This window comes from Euprymna scolopes, chromosome 30 (assembly GCF_053919585.1).
Source record: "Euprymna scolopes isolate OS-2025 chromosome 30, ASM5391958v1, whole genome shotgun sequence".
In the NCBI taxonomy this organism is placed as follows: Eukaryota; Metazoa; Mollusca; class Cephalopoda; order Sepiida; family Sepiolidae; genus Euprymna; species Euprymna scolopes.
The window spans coordinates 46,496,259-46,515,092 of record NC_136511.1 but is presented as its reverse complement, the minus strand read 5'-3'; the positions used below and the strand labels follow the sequence as shown (position 1 = coordinate 46,515,092).

The 18,834-nt window shown below is 34.0% G+C and overlaps 1 protein-coding gene across 2 annotated transcripts in view; it reads right to left on the bottom strand.

Moving 5' to 3' along the window:
- The window catches only part of LOC145254787 (coiled-coil alpha-helical rod protein 1-like), a 93,794-nt gene extending 79,588 nt beyond the window's left edge, over nt 1-14,206 (bottom strand). For both annotated transcript variants that reach the window (XM_080113573.1, XM_080113574.1), the window contains exons 1-4: nt 14,132-14,206; nt 10,683-10,806; nt 9,990-10,023; nt 3,033-3,440 (exon numbers count right to left, since the gene is read on the bottom strand). In XM_080113573.1, coding sequence (XP_079969699.1) covers nt 3,033-3,440; nt 9,990-10,023; nt 10,683-10,806; nt 14,132-14,156 — 591 coding nt within the window. In that variant the 5' untranslated portion in view covers nt 14,157-14,206. The remainder of the gene's footprint in view (nt 1-3,032; nt 3,441-9,989; nt 10,024-10,682; nt 10,807-14,131) is intronic.
- Nucleotides 14,207-18,834: the final 4,628 nt, after the last annotated feature.

Below are 18,834 nucleotides of genomic sequence, written 5' to 3'. Positions count from 1 at the left end.
TGTGAACAAATTCTTGATGAGCCATCCTCTTAAGTAATCCAATTTACCGAATTTCCACCACTAAAAATGACTAGAACATGTTTCCCTAGACTACTGTATACTCATTAACCCTTATCCTCAAGTGGCCTCCAGGTCTTGATAAATGGTGACTTTGCAGCGGTGTCGGACAGCGTGTAAGTCCGAAAGGTTTGAACACAATAATAGTTGGAAAGTAATGGCCACGTTACACAGAGACCACATTAAAAAGAAAATGAACATAAGGTTTCGCAGCCTATCAAAATTAACTGTCTGATGATTGGTCAAAGTGAATGGTCTCAATTGTGGCGGCCATCATGTTTGTCCATGAGGAAAATGAGCAAGAATCGCATAGTGTGACATCCATCATGAATTGGACGCAAAGCATGTTGCTTACAAGATAGAAACTTTTGTTTTTGTTTTTGTTTTTTAGTGCAATAACGCAGAGGTTCTCAAACACGGGTAAATTTACCCCTAAGGGGTAAAAAGTTATATAGTCGGAAGTAAATAATTGAAGTACCTGATGATCTAAAAATAATTATTTCTTTTCAGACTATATCATGTCTAAGCAACGTAATACCTGGATTCATATGTTCAATATGATTTTGACTATTGTTGTGTTGTGTATAATACTCCTTTTTATAAAAAACCTCAAGTCCTAAACAATAAAAAGGTTCTTTTTAACCTTCTTGTTTTTTCTGTCAATCTATAATGGCTACGATTTTTTTTTATGGGAGTTGGAGGTAAACGGAGAAAAGGTTGAGAATAGCTGACTTATGCAAATGAGCAGTTTTGCATGTGAAAATTCTTGTTAAAATGAAAAGAATATGAACTTTCAGTTCTTGTCCAGAATTCCTCCTATATTAAAAAACAAAAATAGAGAAAAAAAAATCTTTATAATGTATGTATCCATGATGAAACAAAATTATCATATTCCAAAAATCACGTAAATTGATCAAACAGTTTTATTTTTAGAAAGAAAATCATTTTTAGGTAATTCATGACAGTTCATAGGTATTACAACATAAATCTAGTAAGCATGAATTATTGTTGAGTTATCTTTCTTTGTTTCTTGAAATATTTTTCAAAATCGCAAGCATCACAGTCACTCCTCAGATACTCATAAAATTTGATTTTCTTCCGTAAAAATACAACTACTTAATCAATTTATGTGATTTTTGGAATATGATATATTTTTTCTGTCACAGATATGTACATCATACAGAATTTTCTTTATTTTTTTAATATAGGGGGAATTCTGGACACAAACCAAACTTTCCTCTCAGTGAGCATCAAAAGTTTGTACCATATTGAATGTTCAATAAGAGTGAAACGGAAAGATATTGTTGAGTTATCTCCCTTTGTTTCTTTTAAATTGTTTTCAAAATGGCGAACTAAACAACCACTCTATGTTACTTATAAAATTTAAGTTTATCAATACTATTAATAAAATTCTAAATGTTTATTTATTTATGTATGTGTATATATACCAATAAAACTTTTGAACAGATGCACTGAATTGTAAAATTCTTTTTTTTCTGAAAGGTGTGAGTCCCTAGATTGTCCCTATCTATATATGGTTTATAACGAACAATGCCAAGTCACACAAAAAGCCTGAAATAAGGGTTTTTGGACCATTTCCTTTTTGTCAAAAAAGTTACCTGCCCATGTCAACGGAATTTAGCACTGTCTGTATACAGTCGCGGTAACATTTTTCGGCATACGGATAGGACTTATGGCACAATGGATAATGCGTCTGACTACGGATCAGAAGATTTCAGGTTCAAATCCTGGCAAGTTCGTAATAATTTTAACCATCATTTTATCCAACATTTACTCATTATCCTTACCCTTAGTTAGGGTATTTTTGTTTTTTTCAGTGATTTTGTTTTGTGCATATGGGAATTTCCCATACTCCGAGTTCACAGGGTAAGCGTTGATGGTAAGACGATGTTTAGTGTACTCGATTTTGTGTTTGACTCGGCATTATGTGTGCTGATGCGGCACAGCCGCTAGTTTCAAAATAAAACTACTTAATCAATTTATGTGATTTTTGGAATATGATATTTTTATTTCATCACATGTACATACAGATTTTTTTAAAAAATTTGTTTTTCAATATAAGGGAAATTCTGGTCAAGTATATGTTTTTATTTTACATGTTGCTGTATACAGAGATCATCCCTTCTTGGACAACATTGGATGTGCTTGCTTGTTTAATATAAATACCTATGGGTATGGGAACGAACAAAAATCGTGGTAAAATGGTAAAATAAGGACTGAGATTTGCCATTTTCTGCAGTCAGCAGTGAATTGAGAAAGTCCGTTCCTGTTAGATTACGTTCCAGTCAGGGCTTTGTTAACTATTTTTATTTTTGGACGAAAGCATATTCCTTTTTCTTAAATTGTTAGGTGAAAGTACAGTACTTTATTCCTTACACCATGTATGTCCAGCTACTTGATAAATTTACATGATTTTTGGAATATGATATTTTCGTTTTGTCATAGGTATGTACATCATATAGAATTTTCTTTACTTTTGTTTTTTTAATATAGTAGGAATTTTGGATACAAACCAAAGTGGACGTGAAAAGTTATCATGACAAGTTTAGACCATGTTGAACGCTCAATAAGAGATGTGAAAACAAATACACTGACCAATAAGATACAAACTTTTGCCTAGAAACAAAATGTTGTATCTGTTCTGATATGACACTTTATCTTTTCTGTCCCAGGTTAGTAAAAGAAGAAAACCTCCTAGTGTGAGGCATTTTGAAAAAGTTTTTCCTAAACAGACTGTTCCTTTTTGAAGAGCTGAATTTTTCCCACATTAAAATCTGACTTTATGTACGGGGAAGCAAGTAAATACGAACCAATCAGATGGGGCTATTTTGGAATACAAGGGAGGTAATTCATTGTCACAACAAACAAAAGGAGACAATTATTTTAGGAGAAAAGGGGAGGTAACTTATATAGACAACAAAAAGTGAATTGATTTCTGATCAAAGTAGACTTACCAGCGTTTCATAATAATTTGACTTTTGTTTCAGCTCAGACTCCAGATTTAAGATCACGCGTTCATTCTGCTGATTCGTTAGAAGAGCATCTTGTTCCAGTTTGTTTTTCTCTTCATGCTGATTGTATTTCAGGTTGCTCACTTCACTCCAATGTTCATCGAAAATTTTCTGTTTTTCCTGTTGATGTCGCTCTTCAATCAATTTCAATTCCATGCTGTGATCAGCAGTAAGTTGACATATTTTCTGTCTTAATTCTGCAATCTCGGTGGCTTGTCGAGTGAACAAACCATCAATGGATAATTGAGGTTGAGTGTGAGAAAAGACCTGGCGACCATAGGATTCAAAATTGAGATGAGCGCCTGTTTGAAGAGAATCTTGATTGGCTTGTTGGATTGAAGAAATATTATTCTGCATATAAATAAAAATAATTAACATTAAAAATAATTAACATAAGCATGATTAACATTAAAAATGAGTAATATTAAAAATAATCACCATTAAAAATAATATTAAAAATAATTAACATTAAAAATACTTAATATTAAAAATAATTAGCATTAAAAATAATTAATATTAAAAATGATTAATATTAAAAATAATTAACATTAATAAATATTAAAATAATTAGCATTAAAAATAATTAACATTAAAAATGATAAATATTAAAAATGATAAATATTAAAAATATTAAAAATAATTACCATTAAAAATAATTGACATTAAAAATAATTGCTTGTTTATAAAATAATATACAGGTGAAATGCAGCAGATTAAAACCATAAAATGAACGTTAGCAATAAAAACATCCAAAACCTGTAGGAAAATATTTGAATGCAGAAAGTAACAAACATAAAGGATGAACGATAACCAACCATCCATAATTTGAAATACAAATAAAAAAAAAAATTCCTTGCATTAACCAAAAATAAGAATATAATAGACGTATACCAAAGAATATGTAATAACGTGGAAATTTTAGAGATAAAAAGAAAAATTCTCTTTGCATACCAAATGCATGAAATAATGTAAAACTCACGGACACAAGATAAATAAGAAAACGTCATTAAAAAAGAAAAAAAACGTGAATACAAGTGTTCGTTTTACTTAAAGAAATGTGAAGAAAATCCAAACGAAAATAAATTGCATTGAAAAAAAAATCTGTATCTGATGTTCAGGTGTTTATAAAAGTTGGTGTTTATTCACAACAATATACAAGTGAAATACATCAGTTTCAAATAAATTAACAGAAAAACTCTTGATAAATTTGTTACATATTTGGGTGCCTACATCAATAGCGATTAAGTCAGTTAGTGTGAATTTTGACAATGATCACATTCGGTGCATAATGATAAAACAGGATTGTTGCCAGGATTGAATGAAAGATGGGTGACAAGGCAGGGTGAAGAGGTCAAAACACGGTAGACAAAACAAAGTCAAACAATAATGAATGGCATCATGTTTTTCGCAAAGGTTTTTCAGATTAGTTCTCTCCAGGAAGTTGTACGAACGAAACGGGACCAAATGATGTAGAAAACTAATGATCTCATCAGATGTTACTCTGATGTTTGTCCGTCTGCATAGGTTGGTTGGTTGTTTTTGTTTTACAGCATATCAACCCTTTTCAGGTTATTTAATGCCAAATTCAGTGATTTTGAAGAAAATTTTTTTAATAGAATATATTTGTTTTTTTTTTTCAAGCTGGTTTCTATTTAACTCATAGTTGGGAACCTAACAGGTACTACCACTCCAGGTCAGAGTGGACCTGGGAGCAATGGCAATTAAAGGGGGACTCCACACTCCCCAAAGCCCGCAAGCTGAGGCCTCACCATCGGATATAGCTTAAGGTCATATCCAGGACCACCAAATGACATAGAAAACTAATAATCTCATCCGATGTTTGCCCGTTTGCGTCATTTCTTCAGTTAGAAAGTCAAGTTTAAATAAAGAACCATTTAAGAAAACATTAGCAGGGCTTTATATTGCGAGTAAAACAGTCGCATTTGTGAGTGATTTTTCAAATTGCCGACTAGAAATAATGAAACGCTTATCTTTTGGCGATTGTGTTTCTTTCACTGACAATCTTCCAAAGCTCATTACTGAGTGAAAAATATCTTTTCATTTTTTTTTAATAAAACGGATAAAGTTAAATTATTAAAATAATAAAAGTTTAATGGAACAATATAGACTTTTTTTACGAAGGCTGTTTAAAAAAAACATCTGAAGAAATTAGAATGTTTATAGCTTCAAGTATCAACATAAAATTTGTTTTAAGATTTTATTCCTTAGAATAAAATTTGTTGTATACTTAAATTACACTTATTAAAAAAAAAAATACAGAAAAATCTTTATAATGTACATACTCATCACAGAACGAACATGTCATATTCTAAAAATCATATGGGTGTGTGACTAGTAACTTTTCTATTTGGCTAGTAAACGAAAATATTTAGTTGTCGAAGGTCAACTAAAGAAAAAATTGTCCAAAGAGCCCTGATTAGTCTCTCTTCTTTTAGTAAATTAATAAAACCTTGGAGAAAACTCAGTGAACATCTCCTTTGGTTCTTTTTTGTTTTTGTAAAAGAGTCACTATTCGAGGATAAGGGTTAATGAGTGTATGATGATCACCAGGACAACAGCGTAGTAATCATAAGTGGTGGAAATTAGGGTTTAATTCGATTATTTAAAGGTATGGCCCAACAAGAACAATATGTATTAAGGCACAGATATAGAGTGGGGAAAATTGTTGATAGTGGTTGTATCTAGACAAGTGTTTTTGTGCAAGTTTGGCAAGGGGAATTATAGATTGAAACTCAGACAAACACTTACTATGAAAATAATGATAGAGTAGAGACAGGTTTGCATCGTCTACGTTGGAAAGCGGCTGCAGGGAAAAGAAAAGGACATCACCAACTAGGTTTAGGTATATCCTGCATGAGAAGTTTTATTTTCCTTGCATAAGACGATCATGGTCACTTATGAAATACGAGAAAGAGAAACAGCGACGATGGAGCGAATAACAAAACCCTGTATAAACACAGCTACACGTATGCATAAAGATGTTTATTTGGTTTATTGATTACTCATTGATGAAAACATTACATATTTACATATCAAGCAAATTAGGTATCTATGCTAAAAATTATGGAAAATTATCAAGTAGAATTTTAATTAAAAATTTAAATCAGTTTTATCGGATTTTTCTGATTCGTCATTGATAAGGGCACAAATATATGTAAAACAGGGGAGATAAGTCAGTTTGTCATTTTAACAGGCCATAATGTCGGAAAAAAAAAAAAAAACGAAAGAAAGACTGAGTTTCAATTTTAACCTGAAGTACTCGCATATCTATCAACATGTAAAACAGTTTGTCATTTTGCCAAGTTATAAAAACAAAAGACTGGGTTTCAATCTTAACCTGACGTACCGGCATATTTATCAATACTGAAGAGCTGTGAGCCTATCCTTGTTTTATCGTTATTTCCATGGCAGGTGCTCCTCTGAACTCCAATCTCTGGTCCCCCCTCGCCAATCTTTCACGAAAAACACCCGTCTAGCTGAATCTACTGTGAAAAATTTTCCCCACTCTTTATCTGTGCCTAAATCAAAACGTAAATTCCATGAACAAAGCTTCTTTCTTAAAACTGCACGCCTGTGGAACTCTGTTCCGTCTGCCTGCTTCCCACCTGACTACAACCTGGATGTCTTCAAGTCCAACGTAAACAAATTCCTGATGAACCGCCCCCCCCCCTTAAGTGAACACTTCATTAAATCTCCACACTAACGTACTGTACTTGCAATAACCCTTATCCCTGAGTAGCTTCCAGGCTTTGATAAGTGGTGACCACCGTGTAAAAAAAAAAAAAAAAAAAAAAAAAAAGATTAACACAGAAATGCTTTTATTCAAAGTAAAATAAGGTATAATGGCTTAAATTATGAATTTCCTTACACTTGAAAAATATAAACATAGTCCAATGAAAAACATGAAAGCAGTGTAAGATGTTTTTATGTATCGGACATTCCTCTGTTCTTTATCAAAAATATTTTTGCTAGGTAAAAACAAATAGACAACTTGGTGTTTATCCATAAAAATGCGCATGTGAGATACAGCAGTTCCAAATAAATCATCAGTAAAACTGTTTGATAAACTTATGTATCACACAAATAAAAAGATCTCGGACAAACACAGTCACACATATGTATACAGACGTTTATTTGGTTTACTGATTCCTCATTAATGAAAACATTACATACTTACGTATCACACAAAAGTAAGTACCTACACAAAAAGATTAGCAGAAATTAAGTAAAATTTGAATGAAAGATTAAAAAAAATCAATTTTATTGTATTTCTTAGGTTCATCATTGATTATGACTTGGAAAATAACTGACCTGATTATCTCCCTTGATTTACGTGTTTACGTGTACTTGCATCCATATCAATGGTGAATCAGAAAATCAAACCAAAATGCTAAAAAAACGCTTTATTCATAAGATGTTTTCCATTTTATAAAAAACTGTTAGCAGAGGTTGGAGGGGAGGGGGGGATAAGATGAAATAAATGTTGAGAGACAGATGGTATCGGGAATTAGAAAGTTCTATACAAGATTAATTTAATATCGGTTGACTCATCCTAAGTTTCAAGGAATGAATATCTCAGAAGGTTTTATACAATAGACTACACTACAACCAGTGGTGGGATTCAAATTTTTCAAGAATAGGTTCTAAGAAAATGTTAATAAGAATAAAGAATCTACTATAATGTAGTTATGAATAGGGGTTTACGTAATTTTAACAACCGATCCGCTGAACTCATAATATTTTAAGCACCGGTTCATACGAACTGGTGCGAACCAGCTGAATCCCATCACTGAATACATCCCAATCAAACTCAACAAATATGTATTATTTCAACCTGTTTTACTTCAGTTTTTTTTTTTTAAGTTGGCATAAAGTTGATCAAAACAAGAGATGCCCAAAGATACTTAATCTATCTATATATATATATATATATATATATAAAAGTGAACGTGTGTGTGTGTGTCTGTGTGTCTGTGTGTCGGTGTACATTTCCCTACGCAATAACTCTGTCAATTTTTAGTCTACAGACTCGAAATTTGATATATAGGGTACTGAGATTTGGGGAAATCGATGTGGTCGGTTTTGGGCCAGAAATTTGGTGATTAAGGGGTCAAAGTTCAACGATTTGACCTTTGAAAACTCTACCAAACTCCTCTGTCAATTTTGAGTCTAAACACTTGAAATTTTAGATGTAGGTGACTTGGATATGGATCAAACTTTTTAATTTGATTTGAGCCAAAAACAATAAATGTTAAGGGGTTAAAATTGGGGTCAAAGTTTAAAAAATTTTACCTCTGCGGTCTCTCCCAAATTACTCAGCCAATTTTTGGTCTAAATATTTTAAATTTTACATAAAGGGTATTCAGACATGCAGCAAGCTTTTTAATCAGTTTTTGGATGAAAATTTGGCTGCCAAGAGGTCAAAATTGAAAGAGTTGACCTTTGCAGACTCTATAAAACTCCTCTGCCAATTTTGGGTCTGAATACTTGAAATTTTAGATGTAGGTTACCTGGACATGAGTCAAATTTTTTTATATATATATATATATATATATACATGCGCACATAAAGTTATAAACAGTAAATAGGGCCCAAGTAAAGTCGGGCTAAACTGCTAGTAAATAAATAAATCAGTAAATATTAAGTTTCTGAATTTTGGAGATGACGCGTGATAATTTGTATTTAAATTATTCGGACTACTTTTTTCATCTTGACAGCATTTCAGCCAATATACCTCCAACCTTCATCAGGTGTATCTTTGAAATCTTTCTGTCAAACTCAGAAATCTGCACAGAATTTCAAACAGAACTCAGCAAGGTAGTAGTATGTTCAAGAGATGCCCAAAGACGCTTCATTAATCAATAAATCAATAACTAAATCAATAGATATTACGTTTCTGAATTTTTGAGATGCGGATTGATAATTCATATTATTCAAATTATTCAGACTACTGTTTTCATCTTGAGTGCTATTTTGACAGCATTTCAGCCGATGTACCCCCAACCTTCATTAGGTATATGCTGTCAAACTTTGGAATCTTTCTGTCAAACTAAGAAATCTGCAGGAATTTCAAACACAATCCTTCATTTAATCCACAAGGGTAGCATGCTCTTGTCCCCTCTTAAATAATTCACAACTGTATTCTGAGTATCGCCCACACCGAGGACTGAACCTTGGGTAGGATTGAAACCAGTTTCAATCCTACCGAAAACGTGCCAGAGGTTTACTTGGCCAAAACGTGGTGAGACGACAACAACTATGAATGGCAGTGATTGCTGAGAATGCAGTTAGGAGATTCAAAGTTCCTATCCGTTGCGGTTACCACCTGACGAAGGCCAGAGGAATAGTTGGCCGAAACGTCGTGAAAAACAACAACTAATAAAGATGAAAACAACAGCTAATAAATATGAGAATAATAGTCCAAAATAAAAATAAATTAATATATATAATGCTCATCTCAAAAATGAATTCTAATTAAGGAATAATATGTATTCTGAGTATTGCCCACACTGAGGACTGAACCTTCATTGTCCAGAAGAGTGTAATTTATGATTGAATTATACCAAGTAATTTAAACATTACGCCATGGGTCCTTGTGGACAATTCTAGTATGAATTTTCGGAGCCTTAAAGCTAGTCTTATACATCTACAAACAAGATTTCCGAGTTTGACAAGATTACCAGAAGAAAGTTAAAGGTTACAACGGCCGAGACATTATGAAAATAACGCTCAAGATGAGTCTAAATAATCCACATAAATGTCATTATTTTCTTTTATTTCTTATCAATGAAGTATTGAAAAGTATTGAAAAGTATTGAAAATATTGAAAAGTATTGAAAAGTATTGAAAGTATTGAAAGTCGTACAAGAACTGACTCACCCCTTTTTCAACTTGCATTTTATTCTGCTTTTGCCTGAAAAAGAAAACAAAACTTCTATATAAATAAAACGATAAATATAGGTACGTGTGTGTGTGTGTGTGTGTGTAAATGTTTAACTGATAAACTCTTAAACTATTGGTCACATAACACTGAAATTAACAGGAAATAGTAATCATACACCAAGGATGTTTTATAATAATATATATAGAAAACTGTTTAACGGTACAAAGAAAACAGCCACCAAAACCCTAGGGGTCCCTTTCATCAACAAACTCATCAGGAATTAATCGTTGGACTGTGCAAAAAGAAATAAATAAATAAAAATATCACGTAAGAGCAGAGACTTAATGGGTTGTGTGTATAAATTTTATTGAGGGAGGAAAAAAAAGGAAGGACTGGTGGGAATAGGAATAAAATAAAATATTTACAATTATGTAAAATATATGTACAAGTGGGGACAAAGGGGAGAGTTAAAATATATCCCTAAATAAGTCTTATGACTTGACAAATTCTTTCTGTTGAGAGAGAGGGGGCCTACATGAGAGAATGGAGACATATAATATTCAATAGAGATTTGGCTCTGTAATAATAAAAATTAAATCTGCATAAATTAAAATATATTTAAGCATATTTTCCGACACAGCAAGGCCGAACATGTTCCCGCTAGTATAAACTAAATGTGTATCACTTACAGCAATTCATTTTCCTGTTGTAATTTTGTGATTTTATCGAGAGCATCTGATAATTGTTTGCTGACATCTGGAGGTTTTGGAACTTCAAATGCATTTGGTGCCAGTAGCTGATAAGTGTTGCTACCTAATGTGGAAGAAAAAAAAAGGAAACAAAGTTTTAGAACATTGTAATGTAACATCTAATAATTGTTCTATCATTATGCTAAAGAAGATAAGTGAAGACTGTGTGGAGGTCCAGCACTCACATCCATACAGCATTACACTCGGCTGCTATACACCTTCCCACTGGTAATGAGAGGTTAACTCAAGATGTCCAACTGACAAGATGTGGGTGACATCAGAGCCATAACAATGAGGAAATAAATGTTGTTGTTGAACAAGTGAGTTGAAATTCTTTCCTATGCTTTGCCTCCTTTGTGACTGGGCATAACATGAACTGATAAGTGTTACTACCTAATGTAGAAGAAAAAAGGAAACAAAGTTTTAGAACATTGTAATGTGTTTCATTTATTCTAATTCACCTCAAACAAGGCACTTTGAATTTGGGGTCATACCGACAGAGCAATCCTAAGTGGGGAGTTGAGCAGCGAGATGCTTGTTTACAGTACATTTTAGTTTATCCATGTTGATGCAGTCAGGAAAACAGGGGCAAAAGCGATGAACATAATTAAATGAAAATTAAGAAAATCACATTTATTATAGACGACATGTCCCTTAAACTTCCGGGGTCGGGGGGGGGGGCACTGTATTATTGCATGTAGCGTATCTTAAACAAGTCTAGCCTGGCAGCGCCCATCCCTTTCCAGGCTCAGAGCATCTACAGCGCTTGGTATGACCAAATGGACATCCATTTTATGATGAGCCAAGCTCAACATCGCTTAATTTCTTTCTGACCAATAGTCATCTCTGCATGCATCTACCATGTACAAGATGATATAACAGAGCGCGTATGGGTGCATGTAAGAAAATCAGCAGCAGTCAAAGGATAGCTAGCTAATGAAAATATTAGTAGCAGCAGCCGTTAAAGCATGTATGCAAATTAGTAAGTGTGCATGAACTAGTATCACAAGAAAAGGAGAGAGAAATACTCCATGTGGTCGAAAGAGAAGTAAAGTACATGCTGGGTAAGGTGGATGTGCAAACATGATGGCTGACGCCAGCATTAGCTGGCGAGGAGACAGAGACTTTTAAAAAGCACATGTGTGCGTGTGAAAGGACTTCGGATATATAATGAAGTGCGTTGTTTTGGAAGAACCCCGAATAAATGCAATTGATTTGCACTTTAAAAAAATGCTGAGTCGGATTTTTGGTTTTTTTTCTATTTTTGTTTTATTTGTTTGATTTTTTGTGGCAGTACCAGACAGTGTGTGGGTCCAAAAGGTTTGAAACATAATCATACAAATAAAAAATAACAACCACGTTACAATAAGAAAAATGAAGCCAGGGTAGTAATGCTTGATATTGTCAAGGTGCACTTACATCGTGGTGTATACTTTCACTTTGTAAACAATCTCATATACGCCACCTAGCGGCAAACAGCTATCATTACTGCCGGGTGCTAAAAATAGAAAACACCCTTTTTCTCACTTTGAACTGAAAAGAAGATTGCGAACAAACACAATAAATTTATATTTGAAACTCTTTTGATTGTGATTGATTCGGTGGAGGGTTAATCATTTGTTTTTCTTTTTGCTGAGAGCGGCGCCTGTTGTAACAATGCTATCGCATAAATACAGCGTGTCTGCGGCCAAAAAGAATAACACAGCCAGGAAGCAGGAAGCCTCCTGAATGCAACTTTGACGTTCCCAAAACAAGTTGACCAGCCCAGCAGCCAAAGGGTCTCATCATCAGCAGCAGCAGTTCAAACAGCCCTTTTCAGAGCTATATTTTTAACAACACTTATGCATACAGCAAACTACTCCTACGCGAACCACAAACTACTACTATGCAACTACTAGTGTCTACCTGCTCCCTGAGATTACCCTTCTTCTACCTGCGATCTCCAGCGCCTCCTGAAGCCTTCAGCACCTCCTGCAGCCTTCCAGCACCTGCCGCAGCTTCCAACAGCCTTTTCCAGCTAACTCCTACTGCCCTCAGCAACTTTCCAATGCCAAGCGACATCAGACTACTACCCACTCCAGAACCTGTCAACGTCCGGCTGCCCATTCTAGTACCAGTAGTCATCAAGCTACCCTTTCTAGTGCCGGTCAACGTCAGGTAACCCACTCTAGAGTCTGTTAACATCTGGTTACCTATACAAGAGCCCATTGACGGCTAGTTCAGCAACCCACTGACACTCACCTTCCAGTGTCCTACTGACATCAGGCTGGTCTTTATTAATTGGACTTACCAAAATCTCCAGGCCTTTCGAATTTCCCATTTGCACTTATTTCTTTTTCAAAAATAAAACAATTCGTCTTTAAACATACTTCAGCTTTTTGCCATTCTTTCTTTTGCTATTTGCCGTTCTCTTTTTTCCTCTGTGTCCTACTATTCATCGTTGTACAGTTGATTGGTTCTATGACCTTTCGCTCCCCTCTGCAACAATATATCCAAAGCCTTGACAAGGTTTGGCATAAATGTATTGAAAATTAATTTGTCAGGAATTATTGTACAAATATTTGATATACCCAGATTCTTTTAGACAGGAAAGGGTGGCTATGCACTTTTGTTACCGCTTTATTTTTAAATAGTTTTTTTTTCAGGTTAAATTCAATATCTTTTTTTTATTAAATTGTTAAGTGGAAGCACAGAATAGTGGAAAATTTTAAATGGCACCCGACTCTCTCTTTGAGGCGGTAAGTTTGGAAAAATGAGTTATAAATTAAAAAAAAAAAAAACAGACAAAATACTGTTAGAAACTCGTTCAACATATGTTACCGTGACAATGTGACATAGGCTGACATATATTCAGCGGGTTTTTAACAGTATTTTGACTGTTTTTTTTATTTATAACTCCTTTTCCCAAACTTACCGTCTCCGAGAGAGAGTCGGCCGCCATTTTAAATTTTCCAATACATCGGTAAACACTGTATGTTTTTCGAGCTGAATAAACATGTTACATTAAATATAAACACTAAAAACGTATCCAGTTAGGTAGAAAAGTAACTTACCTTGCGTTTGATAACATTTATTTGTTCTATATTTGTTTTGTGACAACTTTTACGAATCTATGTGTACAGTAAAACAAACCCCGTTTTTTTTTGTTTTTGTTTTTTTAAAGTCAAATTTTGAGTTGAGATCATTTTCGTTGTCATTGCTGCTATTTTCGATAATAGCGCCAATCTCAAAAGAAAACGGGTCGCACAAGAAACAAAGGCTGAATAAAAAATGTGCATGGTTTTGAAATGTGATTATTTTGTCTGAAATATTTAAAAAAATAAAACAAATGAGAATTAAAAAAAAAAAAATGAAATGAAATCAGAAGAGAATAAACAAAATAACTTAACTGTTGTTTGGACCAAAATGCGCCATGATTGTTTTGTATGTGAGAGTTATCTCCCTTACAAGATCGCGTTCAGACATGCTTAGATAAACTGGATAATAACAAAACGGATACATGACAATACGGACAAATATAAAACGGACAAATAACAACACGGACAAAAACTTACGATTAAGACACTTTTATCGTTATACAATTTAGATTTTTGAGAAACAGTAACTACAGATTAAAAAAAAATGTTTTTCGTACTTTATGACTGGTTCTCTCGTGGTCCTCATAAAATAAGGAGGCCTGTGTGATTGAACGTGACGTCATACGCTTTGGTACAGGCGAAACATGCCAAAAAATCAGTTGTTGATAGTGAATGATAGTTTTTCTCATAAATATTAAAAAAGTTGTTTTTTTTAATCGCATTAAAAATAAATAAAAGAAAGAAACATAATCTGAAACTGAACTTTATTCAATACTAGGGGGGGTACCTGGCGTTGCATAGGTCTTTGGAGGTTAAAAAAAAACGTTGGTCGGGTATTTGGAGGTGTAAAAGAAAAAAACAGTTTTAGTAGAAAGGTAGGATTGAACCCCGAAGCCTTGATGCGAAGGTGGAAACAAAAGGGAAAAAAAGCCAGGCACCTAACCATCTCGGCCACAAAGGGAGAAGAATTGATAAGAGTATTCAGTTAAGGCTTATAAAGCGAAATATACATGCGCGAGGAAGTGGCGTGGTCTTTGACCTAGTTTTGCGTTGCAAGCCAGTTAGTTTCCCCCGCTTTTCACTTTTCGAAGACACGGCGAGCTGGTAAAAATCAGGCAAATTAAATAGAAAGGTGCCCCCCATTGTTAATTCGTAGATATTATCATTTAGACGTGATATAAAAAGTTTTAAGAATGAGTGACACTCCCCCCACCGAGAAGGCCTTGAAAAAAGCCTTTTGCAGACATACACAAAAAGCGAACATACATACATACACACATTTTCGCTTTTATATATATAGAAGAAGATTAATTTAAAGAGAAAAAGAAAGCAATTCAAAGAGAACAGTCGACGTGCGTTTGTTCCTATGTTAAAGTTGTAGCGGCCGATGTTTACACAAAATCAAAATGCATACACTCATTTGTACACACATCGTCTGTGCACACATTATCCTGAATGAAAACAAATAATTATATTTTGAACCAATCAGAAAACTTTCTGAATTTATTCAAAATGGATCCTAAAACCTTTAAAAGCCAGATTTTTCTTCAAATAAACCAGTAGAGCACAGTTGACCAGAGACCACAAATTGGTGTCGCTGAACGCCCTTCTGTTGGGTGATCATCTCTGTAACATACCTTTCCAGTTATACACACACAAACATTTTTACGGAGTTGAGTTGGTGTTTTTCGAGCACTCCCTAATAAAATAAATAATTTGACACAAGCTACTGAATAAACGAACAAACAACTTCGTAAAACTTAACAAGAAAAAGGTTTATTGAAGCAAGTCAGGGTAAGATGCCAAAAAGATATAACTCGGATAAAACTTGTAGTTATTCCCAAGTGGGAATCGTCGATACCGGTGTAGGCAGAGAGGGAGAGTGAGGAAACAGGTCTGCTCTCTTTTGCGTCTGGCTGGAAAAGAAGGAGTTTTTCTCGTCCGGAACGGAAGCAGTTAGAGTTCCTTAGAGGGTAAGGAAGGTCCCTGCGCTGTGCCTCTGATTGGTCAGTATGTGCTATATCGCACAGACAGGGGAGGCACTGACGCACAAGAAAAAGAGTTCTATTTGTTTCTGCTACACATTTGTGAACTCAGACACACACAACTTTTTAACTCATTAACATCTGCCAATCTGTATAAACTTTATTTGTTAAAATATTTCCAATCTTTCTCACTGAACTCCCTTCCTAATATGAAATCAAATGAACATTGACTCTTTATAAACAATTGAATGAATTATATAATTTATAAATAAATCTGATGAAAGAAGGGACAGGCGATTTTAACAAAAGTTAACACCTTACAAAGCCTAATATCACAAGTGTATTTGGGAAGTTTTATTACCAGACATGCTGACAGGTCCGACATATAAAATCAACAGTAGGTTCCTTGGTATGAAATGGGCACATTTGAAATGATTATTCTTGTTTAAAGCACAAGTAAACCATGATACTTGACTTTTTCATTTTAAACAAAAATTCATCTTTCATTGAATTATAATTTATATAAATGAGCAGAGAAGTTCTGATTACGATTTTTATGACCAATCAGAACTTTCTGAATTTAGTTGAAATGGTCTTTCTGGGAGCAACCTACATCCTTAGAAAGGCTTAATTTTTCAATAAACCGGTAGAACCCAGTTGATCTGAGTCTAAAGATCAGTGTCACCGGGCGCTCATCTCTGGAACATCTTCCCACTCACACACACAAACATTAGTGAACACACAGATACACACAACTCATTAACTCATTATCATCTGGCAATCTGTGTAAACTTTATTCATTGAAATATTTCCAACCTTTATCACTGAACTACTTTTCTAATATGAAATCAAATGAACATTAAGTGTTATAAACAACTTTATATGAATTATAATTTATATAAATGAGCAGAGACGTTTTGATTACTATTTTCCTGACACCTGTAAATGAAAGGTTCTTAATTAATCGATTCAGACTTCCTCAATGTCTCAGCTAATGAATCCCCTTTGTTTTATCAAGAAGTTTAAAAATGTTCATGAACATTCTGTTTTTCCTATAGCTGTAAACTTCCATTTTGAAACAGATATAAAATATTTATTTTTGAACTCATTATTTTGCTTTGATTACCATCATAACATCTCTCATTTTTTTCTCACAATCTAGTATATCTATAAAAGTGAGAATGTGTGTGTGCGAGGACACTTCTCAACCTATATACTCAACGAATTTTTTATCTACAGACTTGAAGTTTGGTATATAGGTCACTCAGACATGTGGAAAAGTTTTTAAATCTGTTTTCATCCGGAGAAAAGGGCTGCTAAGGGGTTAAAATTGAAAAATTAGTACGTTAGAGCCATCGGATTTTCATTTTTTTTCTAACTGTTACACGAATGCGCATGCGTGAATAGTTCACATTACTGTTTTATTATGTTAAGAATAAGTAGGTTTGAAAACACTTTGTAAGGATCGTATCAAGCTGGCCTAATGGTTATCGTACTTGACTCACTGTGTTTAGGTTTTGGTTTCGATCTCAACTCGAATGTTTTTTTTTTACTTACAAGAAGTGAACTGTTTAGAAAAAATATAATACTCGTATGCACATGTTTCAGTTTCTGTATTAATTAAAATATAATTATGTGTATTTTACCACTGGGCAATGCCAGGTGGCCTGCTATTTGACTACAAGCCTATAAACTTTTTTCACTGAAAATATTTCTCAGACTCTGACTTTTCTCAAAAATACCTCTCCTATTACTAAAGGTCTTGGATATGACCTTAAACTATATCCAGGCTTTGGGGAGTGTGGAGCCACCCTTTAATTACCATTGCTCCCAGGTCCACTCTGACCCGGAGTGGTAGTATCTGTTAGGGTCCCAACTATGGGTTAAATAGAAACCGACTTGAAAAAAACAAATATATTCTATTAAAAAGTTTTTCTGCAAAATCTTTGGATTCGGCATTAAATAACCCGAAAAGTGTTGATATGCCGTAAAGCAAAAACAACCAAACCAAACCAAACCAACCTATTACTAAACACTTAAAGTAATACTCTAGAAAACAGAACCATAAAACCTGACATAGTGATATGGGACAAGAAGGAGAAAGAAGCAACCTTAGTAGAAGTCCATGCCCCCAGGGAAAGGGAAACGATAACGAAATACCAAGGTTTTATGTATAGCATGAAAAGAAACTGGAATCTTAGGAAGATCTCCATCATTTTAGTTATTATAGGAGCAACTGAACTCATGAAAAACAATTTCCAAAAGCACCTGGAATAATTTTATCAAGAATTCTTTGGTTTCGGTTTCAATTATAGCTGATGGCACTCCATTAATCTATTATATTATAAATAATTTTATCAAGAATTCTTCAGTAAGTTCTTGTGGGAGCCTTTTGAATGGCGGTGTCACCACTTTGTAGGGAGCTTGGTCGACATTCACTGATGCCTTGTATCACGGTCGTGATGTGAGCATAGGTAAACATTTCCCAATCCCCAACAAAAATATGAAAATATAAGGTTTTCAGAAATTGCATTAAGACAAACGCGAATTTTTAAAGTTCAATATGATTTTTATTTAACAATATAAGAAAGGCGAATGATGTTATTGTGTTGATGTACTTTTATTTGTGCGTATGCTGGTTTAGCACGAGAGTCATGAAAGTGATAAAGCTGAAATGTTCAAGAAAGGAATATTTTGGCAATAAAGTTAATGTTTTTAACTTCTTGTATGGTCGCTAGGACTCTATATATATATTTGTATTTAATCTGATAAGTTTCGTGAAGAAAGAAAAGTGTTCCATGTATTTAAAGATAGAAGTAACACATTGCCGACCGGCTGAAGGAGACGATAGTTTTGTATTTGTGCACGCACGTGCTTACATCAGTAGTCGTCGAAACAAAAGAGAAAGAAAATGCAAAGTCGCATTGACGTGGGTGAGTACGAGTTGTATTGATGTATGTTCCTCAGCGTGATAAAGAATGTTCGTTTCAGGGTATCACACGCGGAAACAAATAGCAGTTAGAAGAGAAG